The 18,643-nt window shown below is 40.9% G+C and overlaps 1 protein-coding gene across 7 annotated transcripts in view; it reads left to right on the top strand.

Annotated features, from left to right (window-relative positions):
- RAPGEF6 (Rap guanine nucleotide exchange factor 6) overlaps window positions 1-18,643 on the top strand; it is a 113,676-nt gene that overhangs the window by 70,278 nt on the left and 24,755 nt on the right. For 3 of the 7 annotated variants that reach the window (XR_004359722.1, XM_032702694.1, XM_032702692.1), the window contains exons 7-19: window positions 598-729; window positions 6,023-6,206; window positions 7,046-7,182; window positions 8,161-8,319; window positions 8,703-8,855; window positions 9,117-9,281; window positions 10,063-10,170; window positions 10,520-10,723; window positions 11,142-11,250; window positions 12,938-13,181; window positions 13,772-13,929; window positions 14,961-14,975; window positions 17,246-17,486. Coding sequence is in view for 5 of the 7 variants with exons in the window: in XM_032702694.1 (XP_032558585.1) it covers window positions 598-729; window positions 6,023-6,206; window positions 7,046-7,182; window positions 8,161-8,319; window positions 8,703-8,855; window positions 9,117-9,281; window positions 10,063-10,170; window positions 10,520-10,723; window positions 11,142-11,250; window positions 12,938-13,181; window positions 13,772-13,929; window positions 14,961-14,975; window positions 17,246-17,486 (2,009 nt within the window). In the remaining 2 variants the exon portion in view is untranslated. Of the gene's footprint in view, window positions 1-597; window positions 730-6,022; window positions 6,207-7,045; window positions 7,183-8,160; window positions 8,320-8,702; window positions 8,856-9,116; window positions 9,282-10,062; window positions 10,171-10,519; window positions 10,724-11,141; window positions 11,251-12,937; window positions 13,182-13,771; window positions 13,930-14,960; window positions 14,976-17,245; window positions 17,491-18,643 lie in introns of those variants that run through there. The other 4 variants (XR_004359723.1, XM_032702695.1, XM_032702693.1 and 1 more) reach the window with 2 other exon arrangements.

Below are 18,643 nucleotides of genomic sequence, written 5' to 3'. Positions count from 1 at the left end.
ATGTGTGCTCACTTACAGATAGATTTATAGAATAGAGGTGTTGTTGTATATAGCTGTACCAAAAATGCATCACATTCTTTCTGTGTACTCATTTTCTTAAAATTCAAAGCCCTTTATAGACAAAACCTTTTGTTTAGATTACATTACTTTTTGTTCTATATTGGTATTTTCTAAAGGTTATTCTTGAACTAAGGTGCATAAATTGAATTTATAAAGAGGAATCCTGCTTCATATTGGATTGTAGCGTCAGCTAATGTTAAATACTGCAGGCTGTTTGGCCAGCATCATATATTTATCTTCTTGGGGGATATCAGCTATAAAGAGCCCAGACCTTTGTTCTGTAGAAAGGTGGATCATTTTCTGTCAGTTATATGAAATCTGGAGTGTGATTGGGCAAGCTTAGTCTAAATTAGCTTTTCTTCAAAATGTACATCGAGTTACAGATTCAAATTCAGTTTGAGTTTGATTCAATAATTCAACAATTCAAACACAAACACGTAACAAAAGTTATTTAAATAACCGTGTCTTCAAATCAGACTTATACATCTTGTTTTCCTTTCTTTTTCCCGCCTTTCCCCAAATCCTTCTCGTTCCCAGCTCCCAGCTGACCTTACCAAGATGCACCTCACGGACAATCCCCACCCTCAGGTGACACACGTGCCCTCCAGCCAGTCTGGCTGTAGCATTGCCAGTGACTCTGGGAGCAGCAGCCTGTCTGACATTTATCAGGTGAGATGGTTTTTGTTTCCTGCTTTTCCTTCCTTGATGTTAAATATTCCATAAAGAAGAAGAGTGGCCCTTTATCCAGGATTTTGGGTAAAGCCCTCTTGGTGCTTCTGCCCGCCCCCACGGACACATGGAAGTGCAACAAGCTGCTTGTGAAGCTCTTTTTGTTGCTTCTCACATCTGTCTGTACCACCAAGTACTCTGTGGCTTTTAGAAGTCAGATTTGTTGATTTATGGGATCGTTTTCCTTTCTGAAATGGAACAAATCTCATGAAATCAGCCTCGTGTTTTCAATACCTTCCTTGATTATTTGTATTTATTGCTAATAGCAGATGTTCAGTTCTGCAAACAAAAGCATGGTAATAAACCCACTCTCTGCACTAATTGACTGTGGAAATTCTAGTGTGGCTTACTGAGAATAGAAGTTGGCTGAAATCCAGAGAGAGCTTCATTTGTTTACAGATAATACACTTAATAAGTTACCTGTCTGGTGTCACATCCCAGAGCTCGTTCCATGGGTGTTTATGTTCTGCTTGATGAGGGGGCTCAGCTTGGCTTTGTGTTGATCAGTAATTTCACAGCTTTTCCACTTCCAAGTTGCAATCCAGCCCCAGCACTGGGTACACAGGATTGTGGAGCACAGTGTAGGTGTAACTTGATTTCAGACACCTGTTCCCTCTCCTTAGGTGCTGTCTGGGTATTATTTCTATACTAGAAACAGATCAGTGATATTTCTATTTACAGCAACGTATTACTTAGGGAGCTTTAAAAATAAGCCATTAAAGCAAAATTTCCCTTAGAACATTAGAAGTGTCTCAGAGTTTTTGTCCTATTTCATCTATTCCCTTACTACTTCTTTAGATTTGCTTGCTGCCAGCTGGGTCAGGAGTAGCTGGCATCCCTGAGAGAGCCTCTCCAAGATGCTCTCTGACTTCTTTAACTTCTGAGAGGCCCTGCTGGAAGATGGTGTTCTTTATCTTGATTATTCTTATCATTTTTTTATTTTCTGCATCAACAGAATTGATGTGATCAGTCAGAGTCACCAGAACTAGTCTGTGTGTTGTACCTTAGCATGTCAGGCATTAGGATGCTGATGGATGGTTTCCCTGACCATGTCTGCCTGCCTGTCTACCTGAGTAGTTTGGAAAGGTTGCTCTAAGTGAAAAGCACTTAAAATATATTATTGATAATGAAGATATCATTCTAGCCATGATATCTTGTAATGAGTGAATATTCTATCGTGTGTGGTTAATTGCCTTTTGTCTACTCATCAGAAAAGGCCAGAAGAGCATAATTGCTAAACAAATAAAAATTACATCAGTAAAAGAAAGGATGGAGTAACATATTCGTATGCACTGTAGCTAATAAACAGTGGTGCAAAGTATTTTGTACTCTAAGGAATGATTAATATATTAATATGAAAATGTCTGCAGATTTCCTATTAATTTTGAGGAGTGGGGACTTTTCAGATAGGGATTTCCTTTTCAGTGACATGAGCCTGGCTGGTTTTGAATCCTGAAGGAATCGTGGACAGGTCAGCACTGTCAGACTCGTGGGAGACCCTCAAAGATAATGTTACAGCCCTTTATGATCAGAGCTACAGTGTCCTGAATCCTGGCAGACAACATTGGAGAATCCAGCATTTGATATGAGCTGTGGGTGAAGATAAGATGTGCAACAGCATGTCAGGAGTGGGGTGGGGGGAACCCAACAACCCACTGAGGTTCCCCCTCCCTTCTTATTTTTTTAGTGAATTTTTAGTGTATTTTCTCATGTGCCTAATGTGCAAATACCAACCTGTTAAAAGATGCACTTTAGGTGCATTTATGTATTTTATGGGCTTTATTGCAGTAGCAGTAACAGTTAGTGTTGGAGAATTCCCTTACTGTTTGTCACACATCTCTAAGTGATAGCTTGATATTGCTTGGTAATAGATAGATATGGTGTAATAATGCCATGGCACAGTGTTTAACATTGCATTATATTGCAGTGACACGTCAGTACAGACAGATTTTGAAATCACAAAGAAAAAAGAAAGTGTTTCCCCCAATATTCATCATATTGCGAAGGCAGAGAATCTCTTTGATATGCAGTAAACCTACATTTTGAGTGTAATGTATTGGCTCAGTAATTGAAAGCATTTTTGGTACAACAAAATACAGCTTTTCATGGAGTATTTGGAAAATGCTGCTTTGCTGTTGCAGTCAGTTTTGTATTTATTGCATGCCAAGCTCTCCAGTAATATCATTAATGTCACTAATGTTCTGAATAATTTTGATTAATGTAGCCTTGAAATGACCTTTTTTATGAATGGTATCTTAACATTAATTTTTACAGTAAGTAGTGCAAACGTCATTCCAGAGTAGGAAAATAGGATTAGAGTGGTAGAACCAAAGAATGATGCAGTATTTTATTAAGATCTGGAAAGACTTTCTGTTCATCTGTGTACACTGCATTCATTGATAGTGTTGAAATGAGGTTTCCCTGGTTCCAGCTGCATCTCAGCCCAGGATAAAACCCATTTCCAGTTAAACAGGAAATGATGAACATAAAGCTGAAGGTGAGATCAGCACAAGAGGATTCCTGCCTGTAAGCACTGCTATGGGCACATGGTGTTAAACCTTGAGTTAGTTGCAAAAAGTGGTGCAAATAAATTTATGAAGGTATTTTTCTCTCTTGTCCTGTACTGCTGATGCTCCCTGTTGGAGCTTTCAGTGTTTTGGTGTCCGAAACAGGGACGCTGAGATGTCCAAATGTGTGTATTGCAAATTCCAGCTTGATTGGAATACTGCAGAGCTGTTGTCTTTCTGTTGGACTGTAGACCTTTTTTAATAATAGAAAAAAAAAAAAGTAAGTTGTTCCCTACAATTTTTAAAACAACTTCTTGATTGAAGAGGATTTTCAAGTTTTTATCCATTTTTTTCGTTCAACCCCGTTCTGACAGTGTGTTTAATTTCAGAACTATGGTGTTCAGCCAGAAGCAGGGGAAGCTGTGTGGTTGTGCAGAGAGCAGTTGAAATGAGGGTTGGTACAGCTGCTTTGACCTGTGATAGGTACCCTTGGGGATAAAGAATTCAGCAGGTATTACACAGTGAAAACATCTTCCTTTGCCCTTTTGTGGGATGGGCTTTAAGGTGCCCACCCAGGCTCACACAGGGAATCCAGGTTGTGTCTCTAGGTGTGGCTGGGCAGGGTCTCCCCTCTCCTGTAATGGATGAGTTGCCAGTGTCAGCGCCTGGCACTGCTCTTCTCTCAGTGACCAACCAATTTGCATCTCTTTTTTGTGACCAGTTCTGTCAGTGAAAGTTTCTCTCTCCTTTTCACCTTTTTCCAAATCCTTCATTTATCACTTTGGCAGTGGGCAGCAACATTATTGCCCAGCAGTGATTCCAGTTGTGGTTAAGGTCTTGATACTAAAATGGATTGTGTATAAAATATGCATCAAGGATGTGTATCTCAGTAGATAGTCCTGCACTGTGGACCTGATCCTGGAAATCCATGTTTGGGTGAGATGTGAGGACTGCAGCTGTTGGTTTCATTTTGTAAATCAGTCGTTCAGAATGTTTCTGTTAAGAATGATTTTGATATTTGATAATGGGAACAGCTGGAGCTTCATGCTTGGGAAGAGCAGCTACTTCCTCAGATGACTTTATGAGCAGAACCCTTCCTGTTCCTTCCAGCTCTGCCTGACCTGCCAACCTTCTGTCAACCCTCTGCACATAATCTTTGAAGCACAGTTGGAGGACCATCTCCTATTTCATAGCTAGATCAGGTCATAACTTACCAAGAAAGGAGATTTGTTTATTTTCCCATATAGGATACACAAAATTCTGTAGAACCTGTAGCCTCAGTTTTTCTACCTTAGCTTGAGATTATCAAAGTGGGGAGTGGTGCTGTTGTCTACCTTATTCAGCCTGGAGCAGTTGATGTAAATTGTGGCTATTTAGATGAAATGCTAGAAAAGTCCTTGTATAAAACACTGTACTGATCATGTGCTGCTGAGACTCTCCAAGCACAATTTGCACTTGGGCTAAATTCCAAAACTGTTAATGTGAGCTACAGGAGCCAGTAAAGTGATGTAATGTAAAACAGATTTAACCCTCTGTATTGTTAGATTCCTCTGAAAGATATGTTTTTGCTAAATCATTTAAGCTTTAGTTAATAGGTTTGTTGGCTAACTGTGAAATCAGGGACAAACTCCAAAGTCCAAGCTTACATCTAAACCCCAGGATGTTTTGGTTTAGTGCAGGAAGGCAGCGCTGCTCCTCTGTCCAGGTGCTGGGGCTCACACCTTATTGCACCCTGTCAGTATTGAGAGTGGGCTTATTCAAAAGACTTTTGATTGTCCTGTAGTGACAGGACACGGGGCAGTGGTTTTAAACTGGAAAAAAGTAGATTTATCTCGGATATAGGGAAGAATTTCTTCTCTGTGAGGGTGTTGAGACACTTGTAGAGGTTGCCCAGAGAAGCTGTGCTGCCCCATCACAGTGTTCACATTCATCCTCTGTTTTGGAGGTTTAGTGAATGTGCAGTGTTTGATGCCTTAGCTAGTTCAGTGTTTTTGTAGAATCTCAAAGATTTCTTTTAAAGTGAAAGTGAGTGTTGTAAATGTGCTTATTTAAAAACAAACTCCTGTTTTCTGCAAGTTTCTCTGTAATTGCCTTATACTTCACAGTGACACATCTTGTTGCTGAAATTTTTGAATTTGAACAGAAAAATGATTTGCATGCTGGCTTAAACTTCAAAAAGAGTGGTTGAGCAACTACTCTGTAGAAACTGAGAATTTGAAACTTCTTTCCCCCCCCTTCCATCTGTTTGGAAATTTATTTTCATGCAATTACATCATTTAAACTTTACAGGAGGAATTAGTGCAAACGATTCCTACGTGGTTCTGCTTTTGGTTGCATGTATTGTGTTCTCTTTGACTGTGGCCTCCTGTGTCTGCTCACTATGATCTCTGTGTTGCCCTCTATTGCTGACAGTAGAAATGTGTCTACAGGCATTGGGTAACCAATTAAACTTCGTTATTATTTCATAATTAATACAGACTCCACTTATGAAAAAAACAATTTTACATGAATTCACAAGAACTGGTAAATACTATAAAGTGAGAATCCATTAACTGTAGATTTCAGCACAATGTGTTTTCCTCAGTGTTCAGAAAGGGAACTGTTGCAGTTTCTAGTTTGACTTGTTGGTCACAGAATTTATTTGTTATTTTGTTAGCTACCTCAGACCATAAATGTTTAAACTGAAGACACTGAACTCTTTGTCTGATTTGATGTTTTCTTTGTAGGCCACAGAAAGTGAGATGGGAGATGTTGATTTAACGGGTCTTCCAGAAGCACCTGTAGACTCTGAAGATGAAGAGGAGGAGGAGGATGAAGACATTGACAGAACTTCTGATCCACTTCTAGGGCGAGATGTTGTCCGAGAGTGCCTTGAGAAAGAGCCTGCAGATAAAACTGATGATGACATTGGTGAGGAGAAAAAATACATAAATTTACATAAAACTGCATCGTATAGTATCTGTAAGAGAAGCATATCTGAAAACTGTTCTGTGACTTAATTTTCAGTTTGTGTTTTAATAATTGAGTGATGCCTTCCAGTGATCACTTTGCACTAGTGATACTCTTAATTGAATGATTTCTCCTCTTACTGTCTGAGAGACTATTTGTTCTGAAAAACTAAATATTTTAACCACCAGTCTTTGAGATGCTTAAGATGTGAAGTATACACAGTCATTGTGTGTGTTGATGTAATGGGACAGGCAGCAAGGTAATTTTGACTGCCTGAAACTGTTGAATTAGTTACTAAATAGCAAAGAGAACATACTATTACTGAGTATAGGTATACTTAGCTGTAAACTGCAGAACAGTTCAAATGAAGATAATTTGCTGCAGTGTTTAACTAGAAGTTGGCATTAACTTCAATAGCAAAACTTGCTTTCTGCTGTACTCCAGATTGCCTCTCTGAACACTGGAAAATCATTTCATGCTCCTGTCAAGCTTGTAATTACTGTACCTAGGGGTATTTTTAATTTTTCTCAATGTTTGAAGCTGAAGTGCTTCTCCTCTTAGCTAGACTGCTGCCCTGAGAGTCAATCAGAGCCCCAGCCAGGCTGCAGAACTGAACCCTGGCTGTAGATGACAAAGTGCACACTGGGCTCATTTAGCCCCAGGCACTAATGGGGAGTGTGACCCCACTGAGCAATTATCCCATGAATGTGGCTGAGGTTTGACAGACCTGGGGAGAGTGAGGGATCTGAGGAACCCCTGGGCCCTGCAGTTGTCATACTAGTGTTTCCTTTGTCCAACAGAGCAATTATTGGAATTTATGCATCAACTCCCTGCCTTTGCAAACATGACCATGTCTGTGAGAAGAGAGCTTTGCTCAGTGATGATCTTCGAAGTGGTGGAGCAAGCAGGAGCCATCATCCTTGAGGATGGCCAGGAGGTGAGTCAGTGCCACAGGCAGGTCACCAAGGGCATTGAGGCTGAAGGGCTGGAAAATGTTTCCCATCTCCACACCTGGAAGTTAGAGAATTCTTCTCTCACCTTGACCCCATAGCCAAAATCCCCAAACCTCTGTCCATCCCTCAGGGAGATTCTACCTGTGTGTTGGTTCCCTGCCTGTGGAGGGAGTTGGAATGAGATGATCTTTAAGGTTCCTTCCAACCCAAACCATTCTGTGATGGTTACTGTCTTGTTCAAGACTTTAACTCTACCAAGTAGAGTTAAGGTATAGACCAAGAATATACTTTATATACCAAGTATAGACATTAAAGAGCACTCACTATGTTGTTATCTGGTAAATGCCAACTTATTTCAAAGATGATTTGTGGGATAAAAAAAAGCATAATTTCCATTGGGGAAAAAAACTCTCTTCCTATAATGTAGAGGTTTTTTAATACTAATATGGAGGGGTATCTTTGCCCAGTAATGTCTAAATTAGGAGCAGTTTCCACACATGTTCCCTGGGAGGAGACAGATGTTCAGGTTAGGTGCCTGAATCACTGTCTTGAGATCTTTCCCTTTGCTTGGATCAAGCCCTCAGGAATGGCATTCCCTGTTCATCCCTCCAAGAGGACGAGGTAGACTCATCTCTGTTAGTGACCAAATGGGTGCCCAGGGGAAGAGTGTTCACTCTCACTCAATGGTATAAATATATCATAGCAATTAGCCCACAGATTAAAAAAGCAATCTCTTCATCAGCATTCCTCCCTCTGGAATTAGCTCTGAAATGAATGAAGCATTCTTGTTTCAGTCATCTTCCTTGCTGCCTTCCACTGCACCGTTTCAGTGAATGAAATGTTGCAGAGCCATGGAGACAACAAATTGGAGAGTGCAGGAATGAGCCTGTCTGAGATAAGAGCTTAGAAAAGTTGTTGAATTAGCTTCACTTGTTTGTTTTTGGTTCTTTTTCTTCCTCTAGCTCGATTCTTGGTATGTTATTTTAAATGGCACAGTGGAAATCAGCTATCCTGATGGGAAGAGTGAGAGTCTCTGTATGGGAAATAGCTTTGGGATTACTCCCTCTCTGGACAAACAGTACATGAATGGAGTGGTCAGAACCAAAGTAGATGATTGTCAGGTGAGATTGCAGCTTGTACAACTACCTTGTATTTTTAAGCATCTAATAAAAGAAAACAGACTACTTTTATCCTAAGATATGGTGGGGTGGATAAAGTTGGATATAAGCCAAGAGCCCAACTGCATCCTGGGCTGCATCAGAAGAAGTGTGGGGACTCTCCCCTCTTGAGACCCTGCCTGGAGCACTGGCTCCAGCTCTGAGCTCCTCAGCACAAGGACATGAACCTGTTAGAGCAGGTCCAGAGGAGGCCACAAAGATGCTCAGAGGGCTGGAGCATCTCTGCTGTGGGGTCAGGCTGGGAGAGCTGGGGTTGTGCAGCCTGCAGAAGGGCATATATTCATGGTTTAGATGTTTATTCACAGTCTCTTGTTGTTTGGGGACAGTTTGTGTGTATAGCCCAGCAAGACTACTGGAGGATTCTGAACCATGTGGAAAAAAACACTCATAAAGTGGAGGAAGAGGGAGAAATTGTGATGGTAAAGGAGCACAGGGAACTGGATCGCAGTGGAACCAGGAAAGGCCACATAGTTATCAAGGTGAATTTCTTTCTATGCTTTCCATTAATCTGTGAAACTTTTATTCATTAGTAAATAAATACAAAACATCTGGGCTGAGAGAAGCAGGAAGATTTGATTTAAACATGTTGGTGTGTTTTCTCCTGAGTTTGCCATAATTGAACTTTGTAAAGGTATTATACTGTTCACATGGGTTTATGTTGAAATACTCTCTAGGGAGAGGTAGGGATGAGAGGGAGGGATGAGAGATACCAGTTATTTTTTGCATTTACTTTTTTTCAGGCAACACCTGAGAGACTCATCATGCACTTAATAGAAGAACATTCTATTGTGGATCCCACCTACATCGAAGATTTCCTTTTAACATACAGAACATTTCTAACAAGCCCCTTGGAAGTTGGAAATAAACTCTTGGAATGGTTCACAGTGGACAGCCTCAGGGACAAGGTTGGTTGAGTCTGAGAGATCAGTGTTGCTGGTGAAAATGTGTTCAAATGGATTCCTTTTTGTATTGTGATAAACTAGGATTATGGTTCAGTTATTTTATATGAAACATTTTAAAGCAAAGTATTTTTCACTTATATCAAGAAAGGATTCTCCAGGGTGCTGTGTGTGATGGTGTACTATCCAAAATAAGGTGTAATGCTGCTTCTCTTCTGCAGAATGATAAATAGTGTTTTCTGTTTAAAATAAAGAGGTAAATGCCAGTCTCTGAAATCCTTTTTCACCAGAAATTTAAGGGAATTGCATTCAGGTTCTCTTGGACATTCTGGTTTTCTTTTTACAACAGCACTGTGCTTGTTTTCCACGATTTCTACTGCAGAGCTTTCCAGTGTTTTGAGCACATTTTGTTTGAGCAGCTTTTTACAAACTCTGGACTTCAAATAAACTCTGCTCAAGACAAGTGCAGTTGGTAAAAATGCTTCCAGAAATAGAACCAGGTTCAGCTCTTTGTAACCCTGTGCACACACATGAAAAATGTGGATAGTCTGGAACTTGTGTCGTGTCAATATGTTGAAAATTATGGCAGTAAAATTCTTAGCCAGTGGTTTTATGTGTTCTAGTTTTGAGCTGAAGGAAACCTAGCAGTAATCTGTTATTCTGCCATGTCCAGGTATTCTTCTTTGTTTATAGATTAAAGCTGATAGGAGAAGAATCATAGATACCTTTGTGTATATGTGGATGTACATATATGCACACACACAGAGAATTTATTCTGTTTTTACAGGTTACCAGAGTGGTCTTACTGTGGGTGAACAATCATTTTAATGACTTTGAAGGAGATCCTGCCATGACTCGATTCCTGGAAGAATTTGAAAAGAACTTGGAAGATACGGTAGGAGCCAAAAAGAAAGAGTGTCACATTTTCTAATACCATGTTTCAATTTTCCAGTGTTACCAGTGCCTCACACACTGTAGTCTATAAATGTAACAGCTACAGGTGACTTTTAACATGGACGTATTTGTTGTTATATATATATATATATTTAGATATAAAGGCCATATAAAGGAGTACCTCTGGCACTCATTTATGGGTTTTTGCATTTCTGCAAAAGAGGACAAGATTTATTTAGTAAGATGTTAATACATGACATCAAAAATCTATTTGCTGGCACTTGGGGTGTTTTTCATAACTGTTTTTCCATTTCTGATAAAAGCACTGCATTTTGTGTGTTGTGTTACAGAAGATGAAAGGCCATCTCAGATTGTTGAACATTGCCTGTGCTGCCAAAGCAAAATGGAGACAAATCACGCTGCAGAAACCTTCCAGAGATTCCCCCCTGTTTTTCAGCCTCCTCGGGGGCAGTGACAAGGGCTTTGGTATTTTTGTAGAGACTGTGGAGATGGGCAGTAAAGCAGCAGAGGCTGGACTCAAGCGTGGTGATCAGGTAAAAGCAGTAATGTTAATTTAAATATTCTGGTTCAGCCAACTCTGGTGTTCTCAACAAAAAGGTTGTGCAAGGGTTTTCTTGGGAATGCCACAGCTCAGCTTCCATTTATATCTGTTGCATTTCAGATTCTAAATTCCTGATTAATTGCAAGAATTAATCATATTACCATAAAAAATAAAGTTATTTCAAGCATTTGTCAGGTAGAAATGGAAGTCCTGTCTTATTCACAGGATATAACTTCACTGACATGATGAAAACAGTTATTTTACAAGGAATGGTTTGATTCTGAGACTGCTGTAAAGATCATATGAGAACTTCTGGAAAGTTCTTACTGTGCCTGTATTATCACCTTTGTATTTGTAAGTCTGTCAAACAGATGTTCTCCTAATAGCCTGATTCTTACTTTTCCTTAAAGATAATGGAAGTAAACGGACAGAACTTTGAGAACATCACCTTTGTGAAAGCCCTGGAAATCTTAAGGAACAACACACATCTCTCCATTACTGTAAAAACAAACATTTTTGGTGAGTAGACTTTATATATGACACATTCCTTGTGTATGTGAAGGAACAACTCCACTCTTTCTGGCTCTAGAAGTGCAATAGGATTCCACCTTCCTTTCCAGCTCACTCTGGGAGTGAGAAGTTGTGCAGAAGTCCCCTCGTTGTGCCTCTGTTTGCTTGGATAAGTTCTCGTGTGCCAGGGGCTGCACGTTGAGGGGCACAGAGCCAGCACAGGCAGCTCTTCCCTCCCTGAGAAACCCTCAGTGACTCTTTAAGCTGCTTTACTGTCCCTCCATGCTGTGTGGCTGAAGCTGAGCCAAGGGAACTGGACCAAAATATTTTTGCCAAGAAACGGCAAAGATGTAAAACTGGGGTTTTGTGGAAGTTTTTATAATGGCTGTGAGGACGGGGGATAAATTGCCTTTATGTCTCAAATTGAAAAGGGGATATAAGAAGTGCTGTGGCATATAAATACTGGCCCTTAATTGTCATCATGAATACAAACACATAAAGACCTCTTTAAAATCTCAGTCAGATCATCTGTTCTTTTTCCATAATCCTGTTCAGAATAACCAGAGCTACAGGAGCTGTGCACAGAATAACTCCTTCCCCCATAGTTGCATCCAAGACCTTCTGATGATTTCCTTATTTTCTTCCCCCAGTTACCTGCCCTTGCTCACTATTGATTTTCTTTTCAATTGTTATTCAATGTTTATCCCTGCATGGGTAAAAAGTTTCAAACCCTCAGCAGTTGATTATTAGCATAATTCAAAAAGAGAATAAAACCACCACCAGTGGTCCAGACTAATGTGAAAGGACATGGAATGAAGCAGCACTGTAACTGAGACAGTGAGAGGTTCATTAGTATTATAAATATAAGCAACATACATCTACAAATGGGTTCTAATCTCTTCCTACTGGCTGATAGAATTTCAAGGTGATTTCTTGGATAAATTTTAATGGATTCATGTCTTGAAGCTTTTTTCAGCAGTGATACTTATTATACAGTGACTTTTTAATTGAGTGCCTGGTGCTGGCAATGAGCAAATCCTGTTGTTATATTCAAATGTAGACTGGGAAAACTTATAAGTTTTATTATATAATAGAATTATGCAATTTAACTGGACTTTCTGTACTTTCTGTGGTTTCCCTGTTCATAGGGACAGTCTGAGTAATTTACTGTGTACAGTTCTGCATTCTTCCAGTATCACCATGTTTTCAACAGAAAATACTGACTTTCTGACTTGAGTGATTTCAAAGGATTTTTAAAAGATCTTTAAAGAAATAATTGATATTGAAAAACCAATCTGAACTTTTTTTTTTCACCTTATATATGTGGAAAGATACAGGAAGAACATAAACATTTCTGTGGAATCATATCTTTGGGAATGTCAGTGTGGGTAATAGACTGGCTTAGCTTGATAAATGCAGAAGGAAAGTTGATGCAGCTTCTGTTCAGTAGTGTTAGGAAAAGCAAACAAAGGCAGTTTGGGAAAATCTCAGTCTGTGCTGCAGTTATTCTTGAGGAAGCATCTGCATTCCATTACCAAAAACAGGTAAACAAAAAAGCCAATAAATATATGGTACTGATTGCCCTGAATCCTTATTATCAATCTGGGATGTGGAAAGCAAAAGGGGGAAAGAAGAATTCCCTGTGAAGTTCTGGGCGTGCAAAGGTAACTCACAATGATTGTGTCTTCTCTCACAGTGTTCAAGGAGCTGCTCTGCAGGATAGGACAAGAGAAGAATGGAATTCCACATATTCCAAAAATTGCAGAAAAGAAAAACAACCGTTATTCCATCCCAGATATGCCTGGAGATGTGGAACAGATGTTTCCCCGGGAAAAAGGAAACAAGAAAATGAAAGCAAACACTGTATCTGGTGGCAGAAACAGAATCAGGAAAATCTTAGACAAGACCCGGTTCAGCATCTTGCCTCCAAAACTATTCAGGTTTGTCAGACTCTTCTACCAAAAAGTTGTTGTTCCTCATTAGGTTGTGATGCTTTGATAATGGAAACATAGAATTAATTGGGTTGGAAGGGACCTTAAAGTCCATCCCATTCCACCCCCTACGAAGGGTAGGGACACCTCCCACTATCCCAGGTTGCTCCAAGCCCCGTCCAACCTGGCCTTGGACACTTCCAGGGATCCAGGGGCAGCCACAGTTTCTCTGGGCAACCTGTGCCAGGGCCTCCCCACCCTCACAGGGAATTTCTTCCTAAGATCAAACCTAAACCTCCCCTCCTTCAGCTAAGGCCATTAAGAGATACTAATTGCTTAATATCTCTAGTCACTATGTGCACTCTACTTATGTTTTTTAAAAAATCGTGTCACCTGCCCCATAAATACAGAACGAGACCAAAGCATCTTTTCTCTCCCTGTGAACGATTTTAAATCTCTTTTCGCTCTGTCCTCGTTTTGAAACCCTGTCCACAACATGTAATTAAGCAGCTGAACAGCATTATTTCCCTTAGTTTCATTCACCCCAAGCTGAGTAGCAGGAGTTGAGTGCCCACGAGTGAGGCAGAGCTGTTTTGCAGTGACGGCAGCGTGAGCCAGTCGCAGGACGACAGCATCGTGGGCACGCGGCAGTGCCGCCACAGCCTGGCCATCATGCCCATCCCAGGGACGCTCTCCTCCAGCAGCCCTGACCTGCTCCAGCCCACAACCAGCATCCTGGACTTCTCTAACCCCTCAGGTAAAACAGCAGAAGGAGCTTGGTTTGTACAGGATGATTAACAGGGCAGGGTTGGGGGGGAAATGATGCGTTTCACCAGCATCACACGAGCTGAGTGCAGTTACCCACCTGTCCAGTGGCCTCAACAGGGCCACACTGGAGCTCTGCTGAAAATCCACACTGCCTGAACCTCTCCTACATGCTCTTTTTGTAATGTGACACTTCTTTTTACAAAGACATTGATTCACTGGAGTAAATCTGCTCTGGTGGAAGCAGATTGTCCTTGTCTGCACCTTTCTCTTTTACCTGTACTGGTGCTTTGGCTTGTCCATCCCCCATCTTCCAGTATATATTTCAAGCAATATCATGGATAGAATAGGGCTACTGTGCTACCAACACAGTGATGTTAATGTTTTGTGTTTTACAAACATTATGTATGTTCAACTGTGTGTCTGAAAACCTTTAAAATGCTTTGAGATGTGTAGTGTGGGCTTTCGTTGCTGTAGGAATCCAGTTTTTGGGGTGGCTGCAGGAGTTATTTGTTGTGATATGCAGCTGCCTGTAAACATGTCAAGTCAGAATCTTTTTTCCCTATTTCAAGTGTAAGTTCTGTGCATAATTACATAGTCTGTAAGGTGCCTTGTGGCTGTGAGTTATGTTTATGTAAACTTGCAGATTTCCCCTTTAAAAGGGATGTACCCAGATATATCCTATCAGGTCATAAATATCCATAGCAGAAAACTCCCTTTTTGCTGCAGTTCCAGGTTCTTGCTGTCTGATAACTAGTTCATCTTGGAATCAGTTGCAGAATCACAGGCTGGTTTGGGATGGAAGGACCTTTAAAGGACATCCAGTCCAACCCCCCTGCCATGGGCAGGGACATGTCTACCTAGATTGCCTTTACTTCAGGTTTGCTATAACAAATATGCTGCCACGTTTAAAGAGCAGAGAAAACCAAACTACTTCTGACAGTTTACACTTGATAAGTTTTGTAAACATCTGAATCTTGATTTGCTGTTGACACAGTTTTCTTCTTTTTCTCCTGCCTGCAGCTGTTGGGTTTTACTGTAAGTATCCTGATGTTCAGCATCCTGTAGACCTTAATATTGCATGGCTTGCCTGAAAACTTAACACTACCAGACACTGCATTGACACAGTTATTACTGTAGGGCATCCCACAGCCCTGTGCCCTGTAAGCTTCCTCAAATAAAACAAATCCATAGGTTCTCACACAGGCACAGTGCTGTGCTGAGACCTGCATTTTATTCCCTTTTCTGCCACTGAAACACTGGATGACCTTTGGCAGTTTCTCCTCTTCTCTGTGGCCTTGCTTTGAAGGAATGAAGTTGCTTATATTTCTTTTATAGAACCGAAGTTTCGGATGATAATATAGTTTGAGATTTAGTTTGCTCTTCTGTTGGGCTCTGTAACTAAAATGCTGTGCATGCAAACTGGAAATGTGCTTTGTATTGTCGACACAAGCTGAACAATGCATAAAAAAATCATTTAATTTAATAATGTTTACCTGCTTAAAAGCAAAGACCATGAAGACAGACATGTACCTGTAATTTATGTTTCCTTCCCCTATCACATGTTGCATTGTTTTGGTTGCATAGTGATTATTTTTATTTTATTTTTTCCTTTTTTCCCCCAAATTAAACTTCAATTTTCAGTCTTACACCTTGAGTGTGTTCTGATTTTTAGGTATGTTGATACTGAAGTATAGGTGTTTCCCTTTTCTGTTGATTTATTATGATTTTTATGAGTGCAGGAACTTCCCTGGTTATCCAGGATGTCATTTCTACCACTTTCACTCTGAAACAAGGACAGAATAGTTATTTATTCCCTTTATTGCCCCTATTCATGTATATATTGAGCTTTTCAAATTCAGCTAGTCCTTAATTACTAATGAGAATGTCCTGGTAATGTGATAACCCTAATAATGAAACTGTTAGAGGAATTAGCTTTCAGTCAGATTTTTTTTCCAAACCCTGTTTTGTTCTATCTTCAAATTTATTTACAACTGATATTGAGCCTTTCTTTTTTCCAGTGGCTGGAAACTTTTGATACTGGACCACAGATTACCTGCTTAACTTTTACCCTGAAATTCCTACTACTTGTCCCCATGACACCATTAAGTCCTGACACAAGAAAAAGTTATCCCAAGGTCACTGCCCCCAAAGATCTTGTTTTTTTCCTGAAACAGTGGATTTTATTAGAGGAAAATTAACATGAAGTTTAGTCTTCAGACTTTAGGGAGGGGAAAAGCTAGGTTTCCCTGTGCTTGGAATTAGTGTGTGTTTTTACTCTGGACATTTTTTTTTCCAGTGAGTTTTATTTTGAAAATCAAGCTTTTTGTAATAACTAATGGAGCAAATTATTTGCAATCATCAAGCTGTGGATTAAACGCGTGTTTCTGTAGATATTTATTTCCTGCTGTAGGCTGCCTCAGATAAAGCTGTTCTCTAATGCATTTATAATACATAAAATGTGCTATAAATAAGTACACCAGCCAAAGAATTAACTGCTGGCAGCAGCTTAGTTCCTTCAGGGGGAAAGAGCGAGTGTGAAAGCTCACAGCTAGTTATGGGAGCAACCAAACCTCCTTTCCTCTTCACATCCTCCCACCCCAAGCCCATCCATCCCTGGGAAACGTGCCCTGGCACGTGTGTGGACCTGGCTCTCACAAACACACAAGAGCCAGAGAAGGAATGATGCTGCCAAAGTTTTTGAGGCCCGCTGGGAAGCACGATGCACAGCTCAGGGACATACTGAGTGTCTTGTACTTTGGTTGTGGTCATGGGATGATAAAGGAATTGAGTTGTGGAAAAGTATTGATGAGAAGAGTCTTCTTTTTTTCCTCTCAAAATTGAAGGAAGAAGCAGAATATTTTAATATTTTTCAAGTCCAGCATGGCTTTTGTTTCCCAGCAGCTGGTTTTTGTTTTGTTCCCTGGCTATCAAATGAGACAGTCTTAGAGTCACAGAATGGTTTGGGTTGGAAGGGACCTTATAGCCCATCCAGTTCCAACCTCCTGCCATGGCCAGGGACACCTTCCACTAGCCCAGGTTGCTCCAAGTCCTGTCCAGCCTGTCCTTGGACACTTCCAGGGATGAGTCCACAGCCTCTGTGGGCAACCTGTGCCAGGGCCTCACCACCCTCACAGGGAAGAATTTCTCCCTAATATCCAATCTAACTAAACCTACCCTTTTTCAGCTTAAGGCAATTCCCCCTTGTCCTGTCACCACCTGCCCTTGTGAAAAGCCTCTCTCCACACGATGTGTCTTTTCAAGGGGAAAAGTAACTTCACCCACCAAAGGTGTTCCTCTTCTTTTAGATATCCCGGATCAGGTGATAAGAGTTTTCAAAGCAGATCAGCAGAGCTGTTACATCATCATCAGCAAAGACACCACAGCCAAGGAGGTGGTGAGCCACGCTGTGCACGAGTTCAACCTGACAGGGGCCCCTGACACCTACTCCCTGTGCGAGGTGTCCGTCAGCCCCGAGGGCGTCATCAAACAGCGGCGCCTCCCGGATCAGTTCTCCAAGTTGGCCGACAGGATCCAGCTCAACGGAAGGTAAATGTGCCCTTGGTTTGCTCTGCTCTTAGTTGCCTTTTAGGATTAATCATAGAATCACAGAATCAGCTGGGTTGGAAGGGACCTCTGAGATCATCCAGTCCAACCCTTGATCCAACCCCGCTGTGGTTCCCAGCCCATGGCACTGATGCCACATCCAGTCTGTCCTTAAACACCTCCAGGGATGGAGAATCCCCCACTTCCCTGGGCAGCCCATTCCAATGGCTGAGCACCCTCTCTGGAAAGAAATTCTTCCTAATATCCAACCTAAACCTCCCCTGGCACAGCTGAAGACCTCTTGTCTTGCTGAGAGTTGCCTGGGAAAAGAGACCAACCCCCAGCTGGCTCCCCCCTCCTGTCAGGGAGTTGTAGAGAGTGAGGAGGTCTCCCCTGAGCCTCCTCTTCTCCAGGCTGAACAGCCCCAGCTCCCTCAGCCTCTCCTCATAGGACTTTTGCTCTACTTTTAGTTGCCTTTTAGGATTAAAACATCATGGAAGCATTAAGGTTGGAAAAGACACCCAGATCACCACGGGGGACGTTTTAATTAAAATAGACAGGTGTCTGTTAGAAGGACAAGCAGTCAAATACCAATAAATGACACTTTTCTCTCTCCTCTTGAGTCACCTTAGTGTTATACACCCAAAACTCCTCCCCAAATCTACAGCCAGCTCGCTTGATGACAGCTAAATTTAGCAGATCAGCTATATAATATATATAGTGGTTTACACTTGGAGAAAAAATTTATATTTGTTCTGACACTTCCCACATGTACTTGAGGATTAAAGCATACAATTAATTCTTTCCTCAGTGCCGTGTTGCAATGAACTGATACTAACCTGAGATAAATTCTGCCATTTTTATGTAAACTATTCTGAATCCTTCTGAAACGTTAAGTGCTTGGGTTTTATCTGATGACCTGATCCAGACCAGAAGAAAGTTTATTAAAGTGAAAAACTCTGTAGTTGTCTTTGCTAGGCAACAAGAGGGAATTTATGAGTAATAAACTTTTGTGTATCTGAAAGTGATCTGCTTGGGACTGTGGAAATGAATTCTCCAGATACATTTTCATTTCCTGAATACTCTGTGCCTCATGTAAATATTACTATGCCACAGTAAATTTATGGAAGAAACCACACTGAATTTGTGTAAGAAATGGA

The sequence above is a fragment of the Chiroxiphia lanceolata genome, chromosome 15, assembly GCF_009829145.1.
Source record: "Chiroxiphia lanceolata isolate bChiLan1 chromosome 15, bChiLan1.pri, whole genome shotgun sequence".
Classification (NCBI taxonomy): Eukaryota; Metazoa; Chordata; class Aves; order Passeriformes; family Pipridae; genus Chiroxiphia; species Chiroxiphia lanceolata.
This window is presented reverse-complemented; position numbering and strand designations above follow the sequence as displayed.